Source organism: Schistocerca cancellata, chromosome 3 (genome assembly GCF_023864275.1).
Source record: "Schistocerca cancellata isolate TAMUIC-IGC-003103 chromosome 3, iqSchCanc2.1, whole genome shotgun sequence".
Lineage (NCBI taxonomy): Eukaryota > Metazoa > Arthropoda > Insecta > Orthoptera > Acrididae > Schistocerca > Schistocerca cancellata.
The window spans coordinates 660,018,892-660,037,548 of NC_064628.1; the positions used below are offsets into that span (position 1 = coordinate 660,018,892).

The window sequence follows — 18,657 nt, forward strand, 5'->3', positions numbered from 1 at the left end:
ATTTGCATGGAAAAAGATTCCAAATGAAGACAAAATGATTAGAAGAAAAAAATAAGAGCAAATTAAAAAGTTAGTATGATGATTATAATGACATGACAAAGGATTAGAAATTTTAAAAATTTTAAACCAATTAATTGAATAAAAATAATGACCAAAATCATTTTGATAACTGTTGAAAAAAAAGTGAAGCATCAGCATCTGATGGGATCAGACCTTCTGCACAACTAAATACAAAGCTGTCAGTTTCAAGGCTGTAGAATATCACACAAAATTATGAAATATTTTTTGCTGATTACTCGCAAATGAGGGCTCACCAAAGTGAATGGCCACAAAAAAGAGCTGGACCCTAACCTACATCAGTGTATAGGCTATTTCAAAAGTTGGGTACCTCTCCTTTTCAGTGTAGTTTTCTTTACCTGTGCGGCTAGTCCCGGTGGAGGTTCGAGTCCTCCCTCGGGCATGGGGGAGAGAGAGAGAGAGAGAGAGAGAGAGAGAGAGAGAGAGAGAGAGAGTGTGTGTGTATGTGTGTGTGTGTGTGTCCTCCTTAGGATAATATAGGTTAAGTAGTGTGTAAGCTTAGGGACTGATGACCTTAGCAGTTGAGTCCCATAAGATTTCACACACATTTGAACATTTGTTTTCTTTACCATTTATTGAAATACTTTTCTTTAACTATTTTTCCCTTTGCTCTTGAACTTCCAGATCATAAATGAAAAGTTTTGTGATGTTTTAATAATTCTTTCTTTCCTTCCAGGACCTTGTCTTTTGCTTTTGTTAACTGTTGTGAGCTTCTCATCTGTATACATAATGTATATCAAACTCATCAGGAAATAACCCATCACAAATTCTTTAGATGTTGCCCAGTAAATATATTGATTTACTTGGTTTAATCATGTTCTTTTCAACATGAATATGTTTATTACTCATGACAAACTAGCATAATGCACTGATGGACTGAAAACATTTATAACTAGTGACCTGCCCCAACTTTGAGCATTGATAGCACAAAATGTCTATGAGTGGCCTGGGATAACAGTAGTAAGTTATAGACACACAATTTCCTCATGAATTAGTCTATCAGTTAATGAAAACCGTATCAAAATCCCTACAATAGTTCCTGAGATAGCCATCACATACAGACAGAAAAAGATGATTTGGGGGGAGGGGGGGGGGTTCTTTAATTTATAATACATGGTGAGAAATAATTTACTCACTAAGTAGCAGCTGATGGAATCATAAGAAACATGATAACTGTTAGCTTTTAGCAACTTGCAGGACTGAAGGGCACTTGTGAAGACACCCGGAGTCTCAGGCCAACAGGAGAGGTGTTTGTGGTACAAAGGTTATAAACCAGTAGAAATAAGTCACAAACAAGATGGTAACAGGAGGATGGTAGGCAGAGAGGAGAAAAAAAATTAATAAAATTAAATGTGTAGGAAAGCTGAGTAAAAAAATTCTAAAACAGGGAAAAAGAGGTTGACTGAAAAAATTTCTGCAAATGAGCGCCAGGTGGGTTGCAAATACCGAGAACACCAAACCTCTTGAGTCACTGATCTCAGAAGGCTGACTCCACATGTCGTGTGTAGCAGGAGCACATGCACCATGGTTATGATTGCTTGTTGACACTATATACTTAGGGCCAGTTTGAAAATATTTTTCTACAAAAATGACTTATGCCCCCCCCCCCCCCCCCCCCCCGGTCTCTATTTTCCCTCTTATACTTTCACCAGTGTTATTTTTAAATACTACAATACTATTTGTGATAAGCTCTGTAAGGAAATTTTACTGTTGTGGCACCTCTAGTGCCCGTCTTCGCTTACGGCTGGCGTCACTTGGGCCTTGATATAAGGTGTAAATTATTTAACAAGTTGCTCTCCCTTTGATGACAGGTTTTCGTTAGTAAATGAGATGCTGTAGTTAGTGGTAGGAGAGTGTTTAGAACAAAGTGCAGTCACAGGGATAAGAGATATCAGGTGTGGAAATGGGTATATAAAGAGCTCTGGGTCTGACCAGGACGTCTCCAGTATCAGGGGAATGGATGAAAAACTGTTGGAGATGGTTTACAGAGAATATTATATAGGCTGGTCATCATTTCAGGGCATTATTTCAGAAAAATAGAAGCCTTGCTACATTACTGGGTCACCCATTTTTCCCACATCCAGTTTCTCCTCTTTTCCATGCTTTGGAATCCTTGTTACCTAGCTTATTGTCCTTCTTGTTCTCTTGCCACTAATGTGCCCCCCACCCTCCCCCTCCCACCCATTTTTCCTGTATGTAACATCGATTTTCACCTTCTTTCTCAGAACCTTAATTTTTCATCATTTGCTCACGTGTCTCTCACACTCATTCTGACTCAACATGTTTGACTTCCAGTTAATTTTATTCTTAAAGAGTCTGTGTTGTGATCTTCCTAACTCATTCAGTGTGTTCTGATTCTCTCTTTCATAAGAAATCTGGTGTAGTTCCTGAGTTGTGTCAATAGCTTTAAGCATCTTGTCTCTCTGTACCTATGGTATCTTGACCAGTCTTAATTTTCCTTTTTTATTACATTTCATTTATAATTTTCAGAACTACATTGTATGATTTTACTAATGCTGATGGTCACTGCCTTGAAAATTTCCAGTGCTACTCATCCTATCATATACTTCTGATATTTCACTTCATCATTTTTTTATCCATTTTGAATTTCAGCCTCTTGCATTACCATTAGATTACAATTTGAGTCTTATGTCTTCTGGGTTTGCTTCACAGCCCAGTATTTGTTTTTTAAATCTGCATAAAGCAAAGACTGACTAGAAGAGGTCCCCAGAGGTAGGATTTACTATTTAAAAACAGCTTTACAAGAGTATTGATTGTTCTAGTGGTTAAGTTACAAGGTGTGATTCAAAAGTTTCAAGACTTAACTTAGAACTAGAAATTTATTGGACATTTAAGTACAGCAGACTAAAATTCTTCAAAATATGATTCTTCAGCATCAACACAGAGCTGCCAGCGCATCTTCCACTGTTCGTAGCCCTTCTGGAAGGCATCGGGTGTCATGCTGTCGAGGGCTCTCATCGAAACCTGCTGGATGGCGTCGATGGAGTCAAATTGCTTCCCTTTTAGGCCTGTCTTGATTTGGGGGAAGAGGAAAAGTCTCTTGGAGCCAAGTCGGGGCTGTAGGGTGGCTGCGGCAGTGTTGTCACATTGAACTTGATCAAAACATAGGCTTGATGATGGCCTCGCGGAGCGGTTGTCGTCTTCAACATTCCCGCGACCATGTTTGAAACATTTGTGCCACATGAAAACCATTGCACGGGACATAGCATCTTCCTTAAAGCCCTCTTGAATTATACTGAGAGTCTCTGTGATGGTTTTGTTCAGTCGCACGCAAAACTTAATCTCATAATGGTGCTCCAAGTGCTGCTCCATTTTTGCCTCTCCCACTTTTCAATTGAGGTCAATGACACACATTCACACTGCAAGTGATGTGCACTCTCCAGGGTTCCAGAGGCAACTGCTGCAGTGTCAGTTCGTTCCCTGAGACCCCGCACTACTTCCCCCATTTGGCGGAATTGGTCCGCCTGCACTCCCCTACTCAGAAATGAACCTGTCTTGAAACTTCTGAATCACACCTTGTATTTGGCTCGTGCCATGAGGTCAAGGGTTTCAGTTCTGTCAAGTGCGTTTTTTCCTTCTTATCTTTGTTGAAGCAGCTTTTTCATTTGCACTCATTTTTTCCTTCGTTTTAGTCTTTCGTCATTTGGAATTTTTGTCCATATGGTTTTACATATTTTTATGTATTTATTTCCAATTATTATTTTCCTTTTCATCATTTTATATTTTCTTCTATGTTATTTCAATTGTTATTTTGGCACTTATTATGCATGAATTAAATTTAATTTATTAAACTTTCTTTCATTTAAATCTTCATCTTTGTTATTTTGCCCATGATTGCAGAAGAATTTGTTTTAAACGTTTCTATGTACATCTTACAATGAGAATATATTTTTGACACCTTTGTACAGCTGATATAAATAAATTCTTTCATCTTTTGTTTTTTAAATGAAAGATCAGTATTTTTAAACCTTTAAATATCAGGATGGATAAATAACAATATTTAAAATGACATGGACAAAAATTACAAATAAAAAAGGAGTAAAAACTGAGAGCAAATAAAAATTTTAATGCAATGTTAAAATAATGTGGCAAAGGATTAGAAAAGAAAAGAATATACATAAAATAATTAATTGAATTAATATAATGATCAAAGTAATTTTGGTAAAGATAAGAAAACAGACAGCTCCCGACACAATTGAAACCCACAAGTGAAGGCCCACCGGAACGAATGGCTGCAGGGTGTGATACCTGGGATTAACCTACAGCACAGTATAAGAGGTTTCAAAAAGTTGATGCCACATCTGGGGAGCTCTCCTTGTTAGTCAAAATTTGATATTTTCTCATACCTTCTAGTCATTTTCATATCTACCTCTATATTTTGTTAGTCTTTCTAGTTCTTTGTTTTTAATGTATTTTCCTCAGTGCGAATGAACTTTCACAGTGATGGTTGATATTGGCTTCAGTTCAATGCATAAAAGTATTAATTGGACCATTCCATTGCTTATAGTTACATATCATATTACCTATTTTAGTCATAAGGAGCCAGTGCTGTTGTCATTACATTATAATCATTAGACCAGAAACCTGTCATCTTTCCACATCATTTCACTATACCCCACTAATTCTAACTTTACGTGCTATTTTCCACCCCAAGGGCACAATAACATTCTCTATCACTTCTTTGACCCTCTTTTCAGAAGGCCGTTGGGTAGATTGAGAGGAGCACCTTACACTATAAGCCTTCAGCTACCATGTTTACGAATTTTCTTTAAAATCAAAGTAGTGAGTTTCTGAATCCAGGAAAATTGGATCAGTAGTTAACCTTAGGCTGCACTGACATTAAGTAAGGGAAATTTTATTTTGTTCTTTGCTTATTGTTTATTGTGTAAAATAAGATTCTTTGGTGGCAGTGTGGTTTACTCAGTATTATTGTGGCTGCAGTACAAATTGTTGATTCCTGTTAATATCTTCAAAGTATGGAGAGAATATTATTGTGCAACATTTTTGGTGTATGTAACATTTTAATAAAAGATGCCTATAGGCCAAGGGAGTTTAAGTGCACTTTATCATATTTTGAGGAAAGAAATGCAAAGTGGTGAGTCTCTCCTCGCCTATGTTTAATCTGATATGTAATGTGGTTTCCACTTTACTTATACAATGTTTGCTTATACCAAAGAGTGAAATGCACTGAGTATGTGCCAGGTGGTTATAATTAAAGTGCAGCTACTTACGGAGGTACAGTGTGAGTTGTAATTATCTTATAGCAGCAAAACCTGGTGGATTTGCTACTGCATTAATGTGAAATTGATTTATGCTGGAAAAAAAATAGTTTCAGTTGCGACCACCAAGTGCAAATCTGGCACTGTACACTGTTTGTACAATGGTATGACATCCAAAGTATCGTTTGGCAAGCCATAATGTTAGCCATAATGTCGAGAAGAGAGACGACCGTGCGCTGTTAGTGAAACCGTTGTATGTGAATGGCGCAATTACAGTGCTGCATTGAGAGATTACCCCCAACTGAAAAGTCTGAGGTGAGGCCTGATGTTAGTAAATGGTTTAAAGAAGATGCTGTACTTTGAAACGTGGCACCTGGAAGAGCAAGGCATCCCATCCCAATGGAAGTTGCTGACAAGCTTGCAGTTGCTGTAACTGACCATGCAGCACGTGCCCCAGGTAGCACTAGTGCTTGCGTGGTGTCACAAGAAGTGTCCATCCTACGGTCAACAGTACAGAATGTTTTGCAGTCTGTTTCTCACTCTTACCCATACAGGATCCAGACGGTGCAGCAACTGAAACGTCATGATCTGCAGCAACATTTTGAATTTTCTCTATGGTTTCTGGCACCAATTGAAGTTGGTGACATGCAGCCAGGTAATATTCTATGGAGTGATGAGGTACATCTTACACTACAGGGTGTAGCGAATACACACAACTGCTGAATTTGGTGTACTTTCTAACCATGTACTTGCATGAGGAGCCATGATTGCACTTGGCGTAGGTGGCTGTGTGAGGTGGATTCACAAGCACCTTTATTCTTGGTCCATTCTCCTTTGAAGAGAACCCACTCAGAGGGCATGTGAGATGTACCATGATGCCTGCAAGTTATCGAGACCACCTTGTATGACGTGTAATGCCTGCTTTGGAAAAGCACAATTGTGTGGAAATCAGTGTTTTCATGCAGGAAGAGGCAACACCTCATTTTGCTTGCCAAGTGAAAGATCTGCTTGACACTATGTTCCATGAATGTGTTATCTCCAAATGTTTTGCAGATGCATGGCCTGCTAGGTCTTCTTATCTGAATCTTTGTGACTTTTGGCTATGGGGATATCTAAAAGGACACTTTTCCAGGGACATGTTTGGTCTCTACCTGATCTGAATGTCAGTATCCAGTAACACATTGCTCAGATTCCAGTGGAACTGTTGTGAGCAACTGTTGATCATGTCATTTTATGGATGCAGCTCATCGTCAGTGCTCTGGTGCTCTGCTGAGCAAAATGCAAGCAGCAGTTAATAAAAAAATCAACATTATGCCTTTCTAATTTGTTTGCCCTTTCCTCCCTATTTCCCCCTCCCAATACATTACATATGGAAGCATTTCCATACATCTTTCTTGCATTCACAACATCATATTTGCACCTTGTGGCCGAAAGGGGAACTAATTGTTTTTCTGGTGTAAATGTGTTCCATATTAATGCATTAGAATATCTACTACACTACTGGCCATTAAAATTGCTACACCAAGAAGAAATGCAGATGAGAATCTGGTATTCATTGGACAAATATATTATACTAGAACTGACATGTGATTACATTTTCACGCAATTTGGATGCATAGATCGTGAGAAATCAGTACCCAGAACAACCACCTCTGGCCATAATAACGGCCTTGATACGCCTGGGCATTAAGTCAAACAGACCTTGGATGGCGTGTACAGGTACCTGCCCATGCAGCTTCAACACGATACCACAGTTCATCAAGAGTAGTGACTGGCGTATTGTGACAAGCCAGTTGCTCGGCCACCATTGACCAGACATTTTCAGTTGGTGAGAGATCTGGAGAATGTGCTTGCCAGGGCAGCAGTCGAACATTTTCTGTATCCCGAAAGGCCTGTACGGGACCTGTAACATGCGGTTGTGCATTATCCTGCTGAAATGTAGGGTTTTGCAGGGGCCGAATGAAGGGTAGAGCCACGGGTCATAACACATCTGAAATATAACGTCCACTGTTCAAAGTGCCGTCAATGCGAACAAGAGGAGATACGTGTAACTAGTGGCACTCCATACCATCACGCCGGGTGATACGCCAGTATGGCGAAGACAAATACACGCTTCCAATGTGCGTTCACTGCAATGTCGCCAAACATGGATGCGACGATCATGATGCTGTAAACAGGACCTGGATTCATCCGAAGAAGTGACTTTTGCCATTCATGCACCCAGGTTCATCATTGAGTACACCATTGCAGGCACTCCTGTCTGTGATGCAGTGTCAAGGGTAACCACAGCCATGGTCTCCGAGCTGATAGTCCTTGCTGCTCCAAACATCGTCGAACTGTTCGGGCAGATGGTTGTTGTCTTAAAAATTTCCTCATCTGTTGACTCAGGGATTGAGACGTGGCTGCACGATCCGTTACAGCCATGCAGATAAGATTCCTGTCATCTCGACTACTAGTGATACGAGGCCATTGAGATCCAGCACGGTGTTCCGTATTACTCTCCTGAACCCACCAATTCCATATTCTGGTAACAGTCATTGGACTTCGACCAACGTGAGCAGCAATGTCGCGATACGATAAACCCAATCGCAGTAGGCTACAATCCGACCTTTATCAAAGTCAGAAACATGATGGTATGCATTTCTCCTCCTTACATGAGGCATCACAACAATGTTTCACCAGGCAACGCCTGTCAACTGCTGTTTGTGTATGAGAAATCGGTTGGAAACTTTCCTCATGTCAGCACGTTGTAGGTGTCGTCACCAGTGCCAAGCTTGTGTGAATGCTCTGAAAAGCTAATCATTTGCATATCACAGCATCTTCTCCCTGTCAGTTAAATTTCACGTCTGTAGCACGTCATGTTCGTGGTGTAGCAATTTTAATGGCCAGTAGTGTAAATTTCACTGCCAATGAAAATTAAGCCCACACTGGACCTCTGCAAGTAGCTGCACTTCAGTTATAATCACCCGATATTATTTGGTCCATGTTCAGGGCCTTCTTAATGGGGTTTCATACTTACCTCCTCTGGTTTCTATTTCTTAATCCATAGCTAGGACTACTTAAAGTAAGCGCATAAAAACTCTTTTATATTGCCACAAAAATTAGTGCAAAAATATCAGATTTTTCAGTTGTCAAACATCCAGCCTACTCCTCTAATATAGACACTATGGGCAGGGGTGGGAACCGTGCACAGCTCTCCATCACATCTGTTTGCTGGTGCTGCTGCTGTCTTTAATGACTACTTTACCTCTGCCTACTTATGATGTAAGTTAGTGTGATGGAGCACAAATCCATAAAGTTCTTGTATTTCACGTGCTTCATCTTCAGCTGCAGGTGGCTTTGCAGAATTTCTTTTGGGAGCACAGCTTGTCTATGTTTCCCCCGTGACTGTGGCCTCAGATCTACACCTTAAAAATTCATATTGTGTTCATTGGCTGGTTATAAAACAATTTTGATGGTTCTCCTATTTTGAAAATCAACCACTTGTAACACTCCCTTATCCTTCCAGATAAGTAGACCATGTTGAGAGGGTGACACAGCAAAATTATTTGTAGTATTTATAATATGAATTCTGACGACTAACTAGTTGATTGACAACAGAAGCACTGTAGTAGAGCTAGACTTTTTAGTTTTATTAATACATTTTCATCACACAGTTTGATATAACTAAAGAAATTCTTAAGTGCAAACAACTTTCTTATAAACACACACATTAAAAAAAGTTTTGCATTGCCTCAGTTCCGAAAGATCCGGAACCTGTACAGAAAATTGGAATAGAGATCAACATCAACATCAACATCATTTCCACCATTTTTATTGCTCATGAAAACCACACATTGCATGTGGTACCACCAGACAGCGAGATCTTCAGAGGTGGTGGTCCAGATTGCTGTACACACCGATACCTCTAATACCCAGTAGCATGTCCTCTTGCATTGATGTGTGCCTGTATTCATTGTAGAATACTATCCAAAAGTTCATCAAGGCAGTTATTCCAGATTGTCCCACTCCTCAACGGCGACTTGGTGTATATCCCTCAGAGTGGTTGGTGGGTCACATCATCCATAAACAGCCCTTTTCAATCTATCCCAGGCATGTTCGATAGGGTTCACATCTGGAGAACATGCTGACCACTCTAGTCGAGCAATGTTGTTAACCTGAAGGAAGTCATTCACAAGATGTGCACAATGGGGGTTCGAATTGTCATCCATGGAGACAAGTGCCTTGTCAATATGCTGCCGATATGGCTGCACTATCAGTTGGAGGATGCCATTCACATATTGTACAGCCATTACGGCACCTTCCATGAATACCAGTGGCATACATTGGCCTCACCTAATGCCACGTCAAAACAGCAGAGAACCTCCCCCTTGCTGCACACTCTGGACAGTGTGTCTAAGGCATTCGGACTGACCGGGTTGCCTCCAAATACGTCTCCGACGATTGTCTGGTCGAAAGCATGTGCGACACTCATCGGTGAAGAGAACGTGATGCCAATCCTGAACGGTCCATTCGGCATGTTGTTGGTCCCATCTATACTGTGCTGCATGGTGTCGTGGTTGCAAAGACATACCTTGCCATGGACGTCGGGAGTGAAGTTGCGCATATGCAGCCTATTGCACACAGTTTGAGTTGTAACACGACGTCCTGTGGCTGCACAAAAAGCATTATTCAACATGGTGGCATTGCTGTCAGGGTTCCTCTGAGCCATAATCCGTAGGTAGCGGTCATCTACTGCAGTAGTAGCCCTTGGGCAGTCTGTTTATGCGTGTCGTTTACAGTTCCTGCCTGTCTGTATTTCCTCCATGTCCAAACAACATTGCCCGCATCTCGTGGTCGTGCGGTAGCGTTCTCGCTTCCCACGCCCGGGTTCCCGGGTTCGATTCCCGGTGGGGTCAGGGATTTTCTCTGCCTCGTGATGGCTGGATGTTGTGTGCTGTCCTTAGGTTAGTTAGGTTTAAGTAGTTCTAAGTTCTAGGGGACTTATGACCACAGTAGTTGAGTCCCATAGTGCTCAGAGCCATTTTTCCAAACAACATCGCTGTTTTCACTCCGAGACACCTGGACAGTTCCCTTGTTGAGAGCCCTTCCTGGCACACGATAGAACCGCGATATTGACAGTCTAGTCATGGTTGAACTACAGACAACATGAGCCATGTACATCCTTCTTGGTGGAATGACTGGAACTGATCGACTGTCTGGACCCCCTCCACCTAATAGACGTTGCTCATGCATGGTTGTTTACGTCTTTTGGCTGGTTTAGTGACATCTCTGAACAAAGGGACTGTGTCTGTGACAGAGTATCCACAGTCTTTGTCTCTCTTCAGGAGTTCTGGGAACTGGGGTGATGCAGAACTTTTTTTGATGTTAGTATTTACAAGGATCATGCTACAGAGAGTGATTCTAGCATTAAACCAAGAGCATGTCAGGTCAAGACACAGGTTGGAAAAAGTTTACACAAAAAAATAGAAGTGACACTGGCGTGCAACAACAACTGCTACAAGTATCTTCCTGCATTATTGATGCAGCAACAATTACTCCCTATATTATTGATATAAATAAATATCTTCACATCTAAACTTGCCACCCAAGTGGACATAAGTGGGGCCACTATGGTACGCAGAGTGCACGCCAACATTCAAGTGGCACACTTCTAACTGCCCGAGGTGGCTGCAGTGGCAGCCGAGGTACTGCCTGCCATCACCTGACCCACCATGCATGCACAGCACTACATCAGTGACACCTGATGCTGACGTGGATTGTGTCTTTATAAGGACAAGCATGGACCTCCGGTCCCTCAGTTGTTAATGTGTTTGAGAGTGTAATTACCTTAACTGTATTTGTGTTGCTTGCACTTCATGACCCAATAAATTGTATTTATTTTATTGCCATGTGTTTCCTTGTGTTCCTAGTTAGAGCACAAGTGGCAACAACAAGGGTTGAATTTTCATATGTTTCGGTTTCTGCGATTTCCTGCTATTCGGCTTCTCCATATACCAGATGTACAAGTATGAAATATGGATTTTTTTGTCTATAAAAACCATGTTAAATTCAGAAGAATGATAAATAGTGCTTTATTCAAAGTATGCTCTATCGTTTGTTATACATTTTCCTGGCAATTTTTGAATACCACACCAGTAAAAATTTTCCCCTATTGGTGCGAACCATTCATGGAGCCATTTTTTCACATCTTTGTATGAACCAAAGTGGTGCTCAGAAAGTGTGTGACACCTTGATGCAAACAAATGGTAATCGGAAGAAGTCATGTCTGGTGAGTAAGCCACATGGGGTAGAACATCCCAGCTGAGTGCTTCCAACATGTCATGAACTAGTTTTGCCGTATGTGAAGGAGCATTGTCACGAAGAAAAAGACTATGTTGCTCCTCTTCGATATTGTGGCCTTTCTAAAGCAGCCAACAGTTCAAACTGGTCAATAGTTGTTGGTAATGTTCAGGATTAACTGTTTCCCCGGGTTTTAACAGCTCATAATAGACCATGCCTCTCTGGTCCCACCAAACACAGAGCATCATCTTTCTGCCAAAGCAGTTCGGTCTTACATTCAATGTGAATGGTGTACCTCGGTCTACCCATGATTTTTTGCATTTGGGATTCACAAAATAAATCCACTTTTCATCCCCTACAACTATATGATGCAAAAATGACTTCCTTTTGTACCGAGTGAGCAAAACCTCCCATGTGTTTGCACTTTTCCAGTTGCTTGTCATTCAGCTCGTGTGGTACCCACCTTCCAATCTTCTAATCTTTCCCATCTCTCGTAGCCATCTTGCTCAGCAAGCTATTTTTGTGTTTATGAATTATCTTTGTTCAACAATGCTTTCAATTCCACATGTTTTTCTTTTTTTTTTTTTCCCCCCCCACATTCTTTGTCAGCAACATCAAAATCGCCATTTTTGAAATGTCGAAACCGCCGTTCACATGTATCTTGTGATGGAGCATATTCACCATAAGCTTCTCAAAGTAATCAGTATGATTGAGCAGCAGTTTTCTTCAAATGAAAACAAAAAATTAATGCTGTCCATGAGTGCTCTTTGTTCGGTATAAATTTTCAGATATTTAACACAACACTACAATACTATGCACAGACTTTTCCAATTTATCACTCATGTGCTTCTGACACTTGTTGATTTGTTGATGACATAACAAAATGGCGCAGTGTCAAATCTTTATAGCACAAACTGCATTGGTATGACATCTGCTGTCTGAAATCCTTATTTCATACTTGTACACCTGGTAGGCTTTACTTCAGCCCTTTCTGGAACAACGGCAGGTACATACAGCCATGCTGGAACAGTTGTTGGGCACGTTAACCCAAGTTCAGCCTCAGGTTGTTCACCTGACGCCGTTCCCATCCTATGATGAATCCACAGAAGTCTGGGACACTTATGACAAGCAGCCTCACCAACATTTTGTGATTTTCTGGATGGTCAACAAGGAGATCTGTAGGGCTCTTTTCTTGTCATGTAAACCCTCTCATATTAATCACTTATTGTGCCAGTTAGCTCCTCTGCAAGAACCAGCACCGTTTCTTTTGACAATATGTGACTTTTCTGTCCTCCTATCAGCAGAAGCATACACATGTCACTACATGTGTGGAATTCCACCAATGTTGCAAATACTCGCAGCTGTTGTATCAAGCTCGAGCAGCCAAGCTTCACAGCCTCAGTTGTAAGTATCCGTTTGTCACGGCTAAGTCTCAGGAGTCTTATGTGGACACCATGGTCAGAGACACAATCATTCATTGGCCCTGGATCAAAAGGTGGGTCAACACGCTCTTTAAGTTTGATGATGCAGCTGCGGTGCATGGAGCAAGGGGCAGTAGCTGAAGTACAAACAATCTGTATGGGTCAATTTGGACAAACACATTGTTGGCAGCAGGAGCAGTGAATGCAACTTCCTTTTAACCCCTGTTGTTTTGTACATCACACTTGCATGGCCTGCCCCTAGTGGTGGGGCTCTATAACAGCAGTATGCCATGCTCTGCACCTCCAGGAGCCATTGCAGGAATCAGTGGACAGCAATAGGCATACTGTTTCACCATTGTCTCCTCGTCAGAACAAATTTTTCATTGAAGTGCAAGTGATGGATCAGCCATTAATCCTACAAGTCGACACAGGGGCCATCATGTACACCAGGTCTGTGTCCTCACTGTTGGCATGTGTCGATCATCTATTGGTAAGCTATACAATTAGCAGATTCCTGTTTGTAGCCAATTCACAACCTGCAGAGTTTACAAGTCAGTTGTCCATTCCGTTACATACTTGGTGGTTAATGAGGCTAATACTGAAAATTTGTTTGGGCTGGATGACTTTGCTGCTTTTGATTTTTCTATTGCAGATGTGATGCATCTGGTGTCAGGTTAAGTGCCTTATCGTAAATTGGATTATGTGTGTTCTGAATTTTCTGATCTATTTGCCCCAGGATTTTGTATACATCTCTTTGGCAATGCCTCTGCTGTTACAGCTCTACAAGCGACTTTTTTTCCCTATCAGCTGATTGATCTCCACAGTTGAGAGGTAGCAACAGCACTACCTGCCACCAGAGATCATTGCTTACTGACTGGACTATAGACTTATTTCTGCCATTAGATCTCAGCACATGCTGGACTTGCCTCCCATGGTCTCTCAACTGAAGACACTCAAACCCCATTCAATACTGCACTCGACTCCATAGACCCAATATCTTCAGTTACCTCCATAGACACCTGGATACCATAATTATTGTGTTTCCTAATTGAAATTTGCTCTGTGAAGACCTCCGAAGTACATAAAATAGACACAGATTCAGTATGGTAAATTTTGACATTGAAGTGAAATGCCAGTACAGGTTAAGACTACATTTTAGATCCAAATATCACAGCAGCAATAATTTTTTTCTTAAATTCATGAAACTTTAAATCTTTTCATTGTGCCTCTCTGTGACTCAGCATCTCAGCTACATGGTGAGCAGTAATTGTCCTTTTCATAATATTGTCATTATTTCATCCTGGATTTTCTATTGTTGGAACTTGAAATTAAAATTACTGTTATTCTGCAGGAAAGAAGATGGTAGCAAGGAAAGAAATGATGATGAGATGGAAGCAGAGGACTCAGGAATGGAGACTGATGATAGTGAAACATCTGTAGTGAAAGCAGTACCTCCTATGAAAAGTGATAATAAATTGGACCTTCAGCAAAAAACACCAAAAGTCAAATCACAAAAGGTGGCTCTTGCTGATATAGAAGCAAAATTGGAAAGTATTCTCCATGAAAATGTTAACTGGTCTTTTGCACTCTTACCTGAGAAACTCAGCCCAAAAACAGAGTAAATTTACACATCTTTCAATATGTTCTGTAAAAAATTAAAAACTTTCATTGTTTCTGTTCACTTGAGAATTTTAATATCACAAAAAATAACAGTAACATGGAAACTTTTATGTGCCTGTTGAGTATGGTTTTTGCAAGGGACCAAAACTAAATAGCACTGAGAGACTTTTCTTTCAAAGTTGATTTGAAGACAAGATATATTTATATGTGTATCATAGAAAAGTGAACATAGTTTATATACAGTAACCTGCTTAATTTGTCTATTGCATTTTGTAAGTACAAAGCTCATGCCATGACTACAGCAGTTATGAAAAGTGCTATACAGGACAGTGTGTTGATGTCAAACTCTCTGAAACCTCTACAAGCCTAAAGTATACTTGACTGTTTCTTACTGCAGGTCATGTGAAATTTCTGTTTTCAGACCAACACACTGACCCATTTATATGAGTTTCAAGACACCTTTTTGACTACATAAAAGGGGGTAATAATTTCATATGGAAAATTATGTGACAGCGCTTCCTTTTAGTGGCAGTGAAAGAAAAAGTATAGTTTTATAGCTGTACAAATATGTAAAAAAATTCTTACAATATACATTATGTAAGTCAGAAATTATAAATAAAATTATTACTTTTAAAATAATAAATAACACATGAGAAAAATGTGATACACTCTGTACAAAACTTATTGTTTGTAATAAAATATTTCTTACATACATTTTTACATTATTAAAAATTATTTGTGACACACACACACATACACACATACACACACACACACACACACACACACACTTAGTAAAAAATAATTATATGCAGAAATTTTGGCACAAGCAAAAATCATACATCGTGTTTTGTAGATGTCGATAATGTAGCTGCTCACCACACTTAGTTTCATTGTGCTAGAGACAAAGAAACCATCAAGTACATTTCAATATGATAATCCATATTGGAAATGTGTGAAACACCACCCTCCTCATGTATCCCCCCCCCCCCCCCCCCTCTATTTTCTTCACACACACGTAACATTGTTATTAGATTCAGTTGTGACATTTAAGTTTTCATGTTGAGTCCACAAATTTTACATTAAGTCCACAAAATTATACAGATTACAAGTACAGAGAGAGCTGTATTCCCATTGTTCATGTAATTCATTGATATTATGTGCTAATTATTCAGTCTTCGTGAACTTGCACACAGCAGTTTCCCATTAATCTTTCATTCATAGTTTTCAGTAACTGCCATTGCGATTTAAAGGCTCTTTTTCTGCTGCATCAGATGGTCTGTTCCTCTTGAAGAATCCACACTGGAAGAGAGAGAGAAAATGCTTTACACTTTGACATCATAACAATTTTGTTTGAAGAATCTATTAAATGCAATGTTCATTGTATACACATTTAAGTGGATAGGCAAATTATTCATCAAAACTGATCATTTAAAAGTCAAAAGAAATTGTTGACACAATCATATTAAGTGAACCTTACAAATATTGGAAGATTAATGTTTGACACATGACTGAAAGAACAATACTGTCTGCAAAAAGAGGTTGCAAAGCAAAATTTTTAAAATGTGAATTCTTTCTTTTCTTCACAAATAAATAATACACTTATTTCTGTCCAGTACAGTAAGTGTTCAGACAGCAGGTGTACATCCCAATATTGTATCACGTTAAAAGTACATTTCAGACTCATATATATCATTTGTTTGGCAAGATTTATCGTTGAGAACAATGTCCACAATGTAGTGTAATGACAATCAAAGGAATATATTCCTGTATAAAATGTCAAACCTAATATGGCTTTCATAAATAACTACTTTACTTGTGATGATTAGATGGCACTGTAATAGAAAATGGGTAAGTGGGTGCAGCACCCAGCAACTGTTTGTTTATGTGTTGCTAATATAGTGTTACCTCTAAAAGATTAATACTCTGTATTTGTTATTATTTTATTTTAAGTAGGTCAGTGTGAAACAGCAAATCCAAAGTTTAGAATTTAATCCCAGCCCTTGCATGTTTTCTGACATTTAACACAGCACCAAACACTAGAAGTTTTGTCTGTCAGCCAGTAGGTTTCTGTTTAACAGGCTGTGTGAAGCAGTTTATGGATTGTTGAAAAGAAATTACATTTCACTTTCAGTGGAGCCACGATCAGTAAAGGATTGTAGTGTTCAAGCCAACCTCTATCTTGATGACACCTTTAGCAATTTTTGGATAATAAAAACAAAGCTCCGCGTACTTGCCCTAATAGGCCTTTCAACACTGGTAGCCAGTATCTGTTGCCAATTATGTCATTCACAGGCAGTATGTAGGGGTATGAGGTCAGACAACGCTCTCCTGGCTTTCGCCAGTTTCCCAGACTTTGAAACTGCTACTTCTCACTCTAACAGCTCCTTTGTGGCATCACAAGGCTGAGTGTACATCATTACAATCCTCCCACCAATAAATCCATGACACTACTGGAAATCAGATCCTCCAAACGCCGTGACCACTTAGCTACGGAGGCTATGAAGCTGGATCACTACTTTCTGCTGCTCTTCCGTTTGGTGAGTAACAATCTGCACTGTTACAATTAATGATGTAAGTTTTAAAATTCTTCCCATTTCAACTTCTTTTATTGTTACTTACCTTCCACAGCAGCAGTACTAATAACAAAAGTATCAGCACTCCTGCACATGCAGAGAGAACAACAACCCATAAAGGGACAATATCAGGCTTTACAGGCACGTCTGTTGAGATGGCATCTGTGAAAACTTCCTCACTTCTAATAACTGGGTAATAAGGCTTTCCAATATAAGGCAGTTGTGTCACCTGCATCGCCAAGAGTGATGACACCCGAAGTGGCTTATTTGAGGCAACCTATAACCAAAATAAATTACGAACATGTTATTTAAGAATAACAAAAATCAGCTTGCCTGTCAGTCTGGCTCACTACAATAGTCTTGAAATCATATTGCATTTTCTCCTTGATATAAGGAGTCTTAAATTAACTGGCCAAACTTTGTTACATTTTTCATGCTATTGATTTCAATACCCTACATTCTGCATTGCACGATTTCTTTCGAGTAATCATAAAGTCCCATGCATTACATGGTACCCTCCACCACAGAATGTACAGTTGCTCGTTTGTATGTATGTATGTATGTAGATGTAGAATGATGTAAATACCAAAACCAGGATGTAATAAATAGAGAAATATTGTAAAATGGGGACTGACAAAAATTCCTAATACTGAAGTGATATGTTTTAGTAAAAGAGATGAAACAACTGTCGGTTCTTAAACTACTACTACTACTACTACTACTACTACTACTACTAGTAGTAGTAGTAGTAGTAGTAGTAGTAGTAGTAGTAGTAGCAGCAGCTCTAATTCCTTTTCCAGATTTCTTCTTGGTTTCCTTCTCTGCTGCGTGCTCTATGTACACATTGAATAACAGGAGAATAGGCTACAATCCTGTTTTAGTCCCTTTCATGTCCTTCAAGTGCTATAACCAAAGTCTGGTATTGGTACAAATTGCAGACAGTCTTTTGCTCCTTGTATTTTATAAAGGTTGCAAGTTCCCTATTTAAAAATAAATAAGGAAACACATAGTTACATCAAAACCTTTATTTCCAACAGATGCAACAATGTTCGAGTTAATTTTTCGACATAATAACCATCAGAACTGAGACACTTGTCATATCGTGGGCTCAGTTTGTATTCCTGTGCTGGAGTCTTCAGCAGTTCTCCATCATTGTCAAAATGGTGACTGGAGGAGAGGAATTTCTTGAGGTGCAAGAAAAGATGGAACTTGCTGGGAGCAAGAGCAGGACTGTACAGTGGATGTTCAAACCGCTCCTTCAGAGCAGTTGTTATATGCCGAGCTTTCTGTGGGTGAACAGTGTCATGGGCAAGCACAATTTAGACAAAGATCACCTGCACTGAGCATTCCATGCCTCTTGTCTTTGGTGTCTTGTCACAATTTTCACTGTGTTTCAAAGTAACAATCAGTGTTCATTGTTTCATCTATGGGCAGAAAGTC

At 39.7% G+C, this 18,657-nt stretch overlaps 2 protein-coding genes across 2 annotated transcripts in view; one reads left to right on the forward strand and one right to left on the reverse strand.

Moving 5' to 3' along the window:
* LOC126175632 (WD repeat-containing protein 75) overlaps nt 1-15,426 on the forward strand; it is a 193,461-nt gene extending 178,035 nt beyond the window's left edge. The window contains exon 15 of the mRNA XM_049922518.1: nt 14,373-15,426. Within this exon, the coding sequence (XP_049778475.1) occupies nt 14,373-14,643 (271 nt within the window). The 3' untranslated portion in view covers nt 14,644-15,426. The remainder of the gene's footprint in view (nt 1-14,372) is intronic.
* LOC126175631 (integrin alpha-PS2-like) overlaps nt 14,821-18,657 on the reverse strand; it is a 402,904-nt gene continuing 399,067 nt past the window's right edge. Inside the window, exons 19-20 of the mRNA XM_049922517.1 lie at nt 17,264-17,494; nt 14,821-15,943 (exon numbers count right to left, since the gene is read on the reverse strand). Coding sequence (XP_049778474.1) covers nt 15,869-15,943; nt 17,264-17,494 — 306 coding nt within the window. The 3' untranslated portion in view covers nt 14,821-15,868. The remainder of the gene's footprint in view (nt 15,944-17,263; nt 17,495-18,657) is intronic.